Source organism: Pungitius pungitius, chromosome 3 (genome assembly GCF_949316345.1).
Source record: "Pungitius pungitius chromosome 3, fPunPun2.1, whole genome shotgun sequence".
NCBI classification, from domain to species: domain Eukaryota; kingdom Metazoa; phylum Chordata; class Actinopteri; order Perciformes; family Gasterosteidae; genus Pungitius; species Pungitius pungitius.
Genome location: NC_084902.1, coordinates 21,715,167 through 21,723,028, shown reverse-complemented (window position 1 = coordinate 21,723,028; position 7,862 = coordinate 21,715,167). Strand labels below are relative to the sequence as shown.

At 42.0% G+C, this 7,862-nt stretch overlaps 1 protein-coding gene across 5 annotated transcripts; it reads left to right on the top strand.

Annotated features, from left to right (window-relative positions):
• Positions 1 to 328: 328 nt before the first annotated feature.
• ddx4 (DEAD (Asp-Glu-Ala-Asp) box polypeptide 4) lies at positions 329 to 7,446 on the top strand. Of its 5 annotated transcripts, none has more exons than XM_037477921.2 (22): positions 329 to 497; positions 1,487 to 1,517; positions 1,597 to 1,633; positions 1,783 to 1,824; positions 2,241 to 2,261; positions 2,341 to 2,394; positions 2,801 to 2,833; positions 2,932 to 2,955; positions 3,082 to 3,135; positions 3,212 to 3,247; positions 3,333 to 3,368; positions 3,766 to 3,810; positions 3,884 to 4,026; positions 4,169 to 4,321; positions 4,458 to 4,612; positions 5,207 to 5,336; positions 5,409 to 5,575; positions 5,647 to 5,792; positions 6,366 to 6,465; positions 6,539 to 6,809; positions 6,894 to 7,001; positions 7,076 to 7,445. In XM_037477921.2, exons 2-22 carry the CDS (start codon positions 1,497 to 1,499, stop codon positions 7,154 to 7,156), a joined length of 1,857 nt encoding a protein of 618 aa, XP_037333818.2. In that variant the 5' UTR covers positions 329 to 497; positions 1,487 to 1,496; the 3' UTR covers positions 7,157 to 7,445. The 5 variants fall into 5 exon arrangements, with proteins under 5 accessions (XP_037333818.2, XP_062417302.1, XP_062417305.1 ...); XM_062561318.1 differs by having other exon boundaries at positions 3,082 to 3,141; XM_062561321.1 differs by lacking the exon at positions 1,783 to 1,824 and having other exon boundaries at positions 3,082 to 3,141; positions 7,076 to 7,446.
• Positions 7,447 to 7,862: the final 416 nt, after the last annotated feature.

Here is a 7,862-nt window from a genome sequence, read left to right as displayed (position 1 = left end):
GATCGGAAACATTCTGGCATAACAAGATGAGGGGCATGTTAAGTTGCAGAGCATGTGGATATGGGGTGAGACACAGTAAGAGACATGTTGAGGTACATTGTACGACACATGGTGACATTATTAAGTAAGGTTGGAGTCTGAAGCTTGCGGATAAATGCACAAGAAATTAGTAACCTTCACCTCACAAAAAATAAATAAATTGATTTAAAATGTTTTCTGCATAACTGCGAATTTGCTCGCGCGACAGCATATAACTTATTATATTATATTCCGCGCGTATTGATATAAAAGCGGTCTAACAGGTAGTAAATGCGTGGCTGTTTGGGTTACACGAGGGTTCTCGTTTTTGCTCGCGGGTTTTGACATTGATTTAAGGCCATACGGGTTCGCCCGCACTCATTTTGCTCACGAGCCTTTACTAAGCTGCGACCTGACTGAGCGGAGAGAAGCCACGAGGGAGAATTTCACAATTTTCCACTAAAGAAGCATTTTATAGGGTATGTCTGTGAAAGTTAGCTCCAATGTGTTGATTTCATACCGAACAGAGTGGATATGTCGACGTTTTTTTTCTTTATAATTATAAGACTTGGTAAACGTAACGTTAGTCACGAGACTTTGCTAACTTAACCGGACTCGGCCTCTGCCTTGACTAATGTTACCTGGTTTAGGTAGCTACCATTAGCTGACTTTATCGACGTTGCTTGGCTAAGACCTGTTAATTCAACTAAGTTAAGGTTAGCCGAGTTAGTTAGGTTACCTGACGCCGCCGTGAGTTGGCAAACCTTACCCCATCTCATGTTAGCTCACTTGGCTAACAGGTTACCTGAGGCCACCCGACTTACGTTAGCTAGCGCCACGCCCTGCCTGCACGCGGATAAATGTGTGGCCATGGCCGTCATCTTCATGGCCCCTGTCAAGTCGGCTTTCTTTTTCATACTATTGCTTAGTAATTACTTATTTGGCTGTGAGGTTTCTTCCCGCTCATCATTCACAGTAAGTTAGTAAACGGTATTTTAGCTATGCAGGCTAACATGATTGTCTATCATTTGCAATGGCAGTCATTTATCCTTGACTAAATTGATTAAGACAGCCGTTCTGACTTTACAAAATTACAAAATAACGTACGTGGATTGTATTGCGATTGCAAAGTTTCCCTGCTGATTTAATCAGAATAAATGTCACTTTAACTTAGCATTAGCTAAGACCCGTAAAAGCTAAGGCCGTAAATTGAGCACGAGGTATGCCACGTGCGGGATTGAGAGCGTGTGCTGTGCAGCATTTTAAGCCGACCTTTACTGCTGAAGGACATTCAATTATGTGAAGGTTAAGAATTTGTCAAATATTTACCTTAACGTACATGCGATGTCCTACATTTATACATGTCAATTTCATATAATTAAACTTTCAAGTTTACACCTTGTAAATTAATAGTTTAGAGTCGCCCTAATGAGTATCTAAATGTTGACCATGTGTTTGTATGTTCCAGGTGAATAATAATGGATGAGTGGGATGAAGCGGTAAGTGATATTCCGATTTGGTCATGCTGCTAAGGAGCCAGGTGGTTAAAGCCTCACTATACATGTTCATCTTTTACAGGAAACCACTGCTAGTACCATTGCAGCAACCAGTGACGGTATGTTCAGTGTTCTATGCAAAGTATTCAAAGTCATTATTTGCTTTTATAGCGTTGCCAATCCACTTCCAACACGTGAAATTATGTCAAACAATGATACCCTCTGCTCTACAGTACATTGCTCAAAATGATTTTTTGTTTGTTTCCAGGTCATAGTGGAAGAGGCAGAGGATTTAAAAACTCATTCTCAGGTCATCTTGGGTATTTTGGCAAATCATAAAATGTGATAATAAGAATAGCATAGAGTGATTCATATCTATACGTGTAGCTGGTCCTTTTCATGAGCCGCAATGAGCTTCACTCTCAAAAGCTCATGTTACTGCACTTGTGGAATGAGGGTTGAGCAGAGGTTTATTGAGTTGCCATCTGCAAAATCACCACTAGATGCCACTAAAGCCTACATTTGTACATAGTGGACCAGTTCTGCTCTGTAGAAGCAGCGTTTCTGCTACCAGCCAATAGAAACTAGTGCTTCTGTTTGGCAGGATGGCTAGTATTTTAGTAACTTGAGCGCTTGAGTAATGGTATAATCTGATGTTTACATTGGATTAAGTGGAACTCTGAGCATCGCAGAATTATCTAATGCACTTGTGCTTCTTGTTTGTAGGTGATAAAGAGACTATGAATGGTAAGCATGTTCAGTATTATGCTAACTACTAGTCTGTACCTCAGTCCTTGGTGCTACTATCTTTTTTTCTTCTTTAAAGATGGGAACAACTGGAACAGTAGAGCCGGAGAAAGCAGTGGTTCCAGAGGCAGAGGTAAGATGTGAATGCTCAGACAGGCAAATTTATTGGTCAATTTCAAATTTGACTCTAAAGAGAAAAAAAGACATGGTGGTTTATCTACCCGGGCAACAAAGTCCTCAAGTGGGATAGTTATTAAATGGAACATAAATTTAAATAAGTTTTCTACAAATACCAATAAGTGCATGTCTTCTACAGCGGCTTTTTGTTTTTTTAATATAAAATGTATTTTGTTCCTCACTATCAAGGATTCATATCATTACGATTAGTCCCGATGTTCCATATCAGTCCTACGCTTGAAGAAATAATCTCATGCTGCATTTTCTAAAAGTAGAATCTTTGATTAAACGGAGTATAACGCTGTTGGTGTAAACTGGTAGATTAAAGTTAAAACTAACGTGTCTTCACCGCTTTTTCTTAGGGCGCAGCAGGATGGATCACAATGACTCCAACGGTAATGTTTGTTATTGTGAGACCATTGGAATAAAGTTAGTCTGAGTAAATCTCTAAAGACAGTTCAGCTAAAGCAACAAAACTGATATAAATTCACAGATAACAGTGGAGTTCATGAAAACGGTAAGTGGCCTTTCTTGTTAGCAGCCCCGCCCCCATACAAACATACAAGGAACAAATAGAAGATATTTTGGACAAATACTTTATTTCGTCATATGCATGTTTATTTTTTGTAACACCTCTGAGCAGGGTTTAGAGGAGGAAGAGGTGGTGGAAGAGGAGGAGGGGACTGTTTCAGAAGAGGTATAGGTGAACTAGGACAACTTTTGCATGAAGTTAGTGTTCTGAAATGAATTACTAATTTATCAATGTGTTGAAGGTGGCGACCAAGGTGCTAGAGGAGCCTTTGGAGGAGGTACATGATCAACCTCTTAACCTTTTGGGATTGTTAACCTTTCAGTTATTGCTTGGTGTAAATGTCCCGTGTCTCCGCTTTGCAGGCTACCGTGGGAGAGATGAGGAGATCTTAACTCATGGTTGTAATGGTTTTTATTACTTATTTGTAGGGTTGCAAAGGGGCAGTGCAGGGCATTTTCTGTGGGAAGTTGCGCTTGGGAATTTGGACTTTTGTTATTTTAAAAGCAGGGAACTCAAATGTAGTTTAGAAAATGTATACCCTGGATGCAGCTAAATAGGAACATGGTCTGCCAAAAACATAAATCCTAACACAGAACGTTGTTTTAAACATTTCCATTACCTAGCATATTGATTGCTTATCTAAAGTCACGTTCCGTTTTAATGCCGTTTATTTGTATACAGCATGCTCAGTGTTTCCTGTCCCCCGCCCCTCCAAGAAAATTAATTCCCATGGAAAGTTTCTAACTGTTTCAGTTGATCTGAAACATTTTACTGATGTGGCTTGTGTCTTAACAGGGGGAGCTGACGATTCAGAAAAGAGGGATGAAACGGATGGTGAAAGTAAGTTGAACTGTTGAGTCAATCTGTACCCCTCCTGCAGTAGGATTAAGCTTGGGCCACTTGTGACCTGCAGGACCAAAGGTCACCTATGTCCCCCCAACGCTGCCTGAAGATGAAGACTCAATCTTTGCGCACTATGAGAAAGGCATCAACTTTGACAAGTATGACGACATTCTGGTGGACGTCAGTGGAACCAACCCACCGCAGGCTATCATGGTAACTAATGCTGCAATGAATAGTTAACTCGTGCTTTATCTGATAACAGTTGCTGCAGTTTACATCTTGACTTAATGATTAACAGCTGATACCTTAAATCGGATTTAATGCAAATAAATATGTAGAAAATATCATCTTTCAGACTTTTGAAGAGGCAGCGTTGTGTGAGTCCTTAAGAAGAAATGTCAACAAGTCTGGTTACCTGAAGCCGACCCCAGTGCAGAAACATGGCATCCCAATCATCTCTGCTGGCAGAGACATCATGGCTTGTGCACAGACTGGGTCTGGTAAAACGGTGAGTTAAGGGGAAATGTAAGAAAGGTGCCATGCTGACCGGGTCTAGTCTACACATGCAGCATCCATCAGCTGCTGATTGCAATCCTAGATGTCCTATTCATTGGAATTGAGTGGTTGTATTGTCCCCCCTCCAGGCTGCCTTCCTCCTCCCTATTTTGCAGCAGCTAATGGTTGATGGTGTGGCGGCCAGCTCTTTCAGTGAGCAGCAGGAGCCTGAAGCCATCATTGTGGCCCCAACAAGGGAGCTTATCCACCAAATCTATCTGGAGGCCAGGAAGTTTGCCTTTGGGTATGTTTCAAAGAGCTGCATCATCCCGTTTAATCATTATGAATGATCTGGTAGAAGTGTAGACCGCCATGACTTGGTTGCTTGAAAAGTAACTTGCAAGCTGAAAACCTTTATGTTCAGTGTTGACAACTTAGCAACTTTTTGCTAGATTTGGCAATTTCTTTAGACTACCATGTCAACTTCTTTTTTTTCGAACTGCACTTAGCAAATGAATAGTAGCTATTAAATATATTTATTTATTTATGTATGTATGTATGTTCTTTGGCTAAAAAATTCCTACATCATTGTTAAGTTGTTTGTTCATTAAAATAGCATATATACCTTATTAGCTGGTATCTTATTGTTGATCAGTTTGGTAGCATGTTAACAAAACTAATTGCATAGAGGCAGTAGATTATAATTGCATATTTTTTGCATAGAGGGACACGATTTAGTAGTTGTGTATTCTGATAATGACATCTCGTCATTTAGTAAATTTACTAACACAAAGTACATTTTATTCTCAATTATCTGTTAAATCAGGGGGGAAAAGCTAAATTATTTCCCATCTGTATGTAATGTAACTCTCTAATCCGGGTGCTCTGACTGTTGCAGAACATGTGTGCGCCCAGTAGTGGTCTATGGTGGAGTCAGCACTGGGTACCAAATAAGAGACCTCTTAAAGGGGTGCAATGTACTGTGTGGAACGCCGGGTAGACTGATGGATGTAATAGGAAGAGGAAAGGTAATTGCATTCAGTATCTCAGCCTTTATGTGAAGGCTTGCACTGTATAACCGGGTGGTCTTGGTGCTCCAGGTCGGACTGACTAAGCTGCGGTACTTGGTGCTGGACGAGGCCGACCGGATGTTGGATATGGGCTTTGAGCCTGAAATGCGTCGCTTGGTGGGCTCCCCTGGAATGCCGTCCAAAGAGAATAGGCAGACTCTGATGTTCAGTGCCACCTACCCGGAGGACATCCAAAGGTCTGCTCCTCATCAGCCCCATCTTGTCCTGTTCCAGTGAGCTTGTATGAACATGAAATTGTTTTTTGCAGGATGGCGGCTGACTTCCTCAAGACAGATTATTTGTTCTTGGCTGTGGGTGTGGTGGGCGGCGCATGCAGCGACGTGGAGCAAACGTTTATCCAAGTCACAAAGTTCTCAAAGAGAGAACAACTCCTTGACCTTCTTAAGACCACAGGTAAAAGTTCAATCTTATCACAATTTTACCAACCACGTAGTGTCAAACCTTACAAATCCTGCTAAATACAAGTAGGGACAACAATGCATTAATGAATAAGACTAGACACGCACGCACACGTCAAACTCAAGGCCCACGGTCCAGATGTGGCATGCAAAGTCAATTAAATGGCCCGCGAGTGCTTAATTCACGTATGTCAAACCTGTTCGTCTGTTCGCAGTATCTGGCCCGAACCTGAAATGCGTTTGACCCCTCCGCGCTAAACATGTATTTAGCGGAAAAGTCCCTTTACAGGATTTCTTGCAATGGGTCAATATATCCAGGGTGACTGTTCTGGTTGTATGGAAGTAAATGACTACTACTCTCGATGTATTCCCTCTGTAAACATGAACATGTGTTTATGGTCTCAATTGCTATTTTCAAAATTGACAAGTCTCTAATAAACATTGAAGCAGGGTATATTTACAGTGGGGCTACAGGCTAATTGGCAGGTCTACCAGAGACTACTTCACACCCCCGGTACACAAACTGCTGTCTGACCCCACGGCAATGATTTGCGTGTTGTGTGTGCAGGGACTGAGCGCACGATGGTCTTTGTGGAGACCAAGAGACAAGCGGATTTCATTGCCACTTACTTATGCCAGGAGAAGGTCCTGACCACCAGCATCCATGGGTAGGTGACGTCCCCAGTGGTAATCATCAACATGTACATCTGAATGTGGTTAGCACTGTGTTGTATCTCACAGGGACCGTGAGCAGAGAGAGAGAGAGCAGGCTCTGGCAGACTTCCGCTGTGGCAAATGTTCCGTCCTGGTGGCAACCTCAGTCGCAGCCCGTGGCTTGGACATTCCAGATGTGCAGCATGTGGTGAACTTTGATCTCCCAAACAACATTGATGAATACGTCCACCGCATTGGGAGAACTGGCCGCTGTGGGAATACTGGGAGGGCGGTGTCATTCTATGATCCTTGTGCTGACGGCCAGTTGGCCCGCTCCCTTGTCACAATCCTGTCCAAAGTAATAAACTTATGTTGGTACTGCCCCATAATTAAATCTGTATTGGCCATCATTGTTTCCTAATGTTTGTAAACTAATTGACAGGCCCAGCAGGAAGTGCCCTCCTGGCTAGAGGAGTCTGCCTTCAGTGGCACTGGAACTGGTGGCTTCAATCCCCCTAGGGGGAGCTTTGCCTCCACTGACTCCAGGAAGGTAAATGGATAGACTGTTAGTGACGTCAATGTAGCTGTCTTTTGTCTGACCGTGCCTTGTCTAACTGCCCTCAGGGAGGATCTTTCAAGGACACGGCTGTGCGCAGCCAGCCTGCTGCTCAGGCTGCAGATGATGATGATGATGCCTGGGAGTAAAAATAGATGGCGCAGCTTCCCCACTCAACCAACCTAAGTTCTTTTCCTTTTCAGGTGTTCCGCTTGTTGTAGTTAGCAAATTTCTTTTGAGATGCTAAACGTGGTTGCCTTAGGTATGATGTCTCTTCAGTTAATGTTTTATTTTGTAAAACCTCTTGTAGCTAACGTTAAATAAGGAAACAACGTGTGTTCATCCAAACTTCATGAGGTTATATTTCAACAATATTTTCTTTGTTATTGGGTTAAAGACTATTAAATACATATTTGTTTAAAACAAAGCATACCGTTATTGTCCAGTGTGTTACATTTAATGCAGTCATCAAATCTTGACTGTTTTGTGGGATTCTATGAATCCCGATTTTTAGTTCTTTCCAGGTCCATGGTGTGATTAAAACAATGAGTAAGTTTCTGTACGGACAGAAACAAATAGCATTTAACGAAGCTATATGCAGTACTAAGCCTGACTTCCACATGAATTTGACCTACAATGACAGTTCGCTGTAAGGACTAAACCTCACATAGCTATAAGCTTCAGATAGAAATTCTGAATAAGGACCTAGAGCCATGTACACCACAACAAAGGCAATGGGCTGTGGTTTTCAGGTTTGGTGGGGAAATTGGTTATGATGTAGTTTAGGTTTGGTATTGATAAAAGACTAGTCAAAAATAGCTGCTACTCTACCTATGCCTCAAGGAATATTTGTAT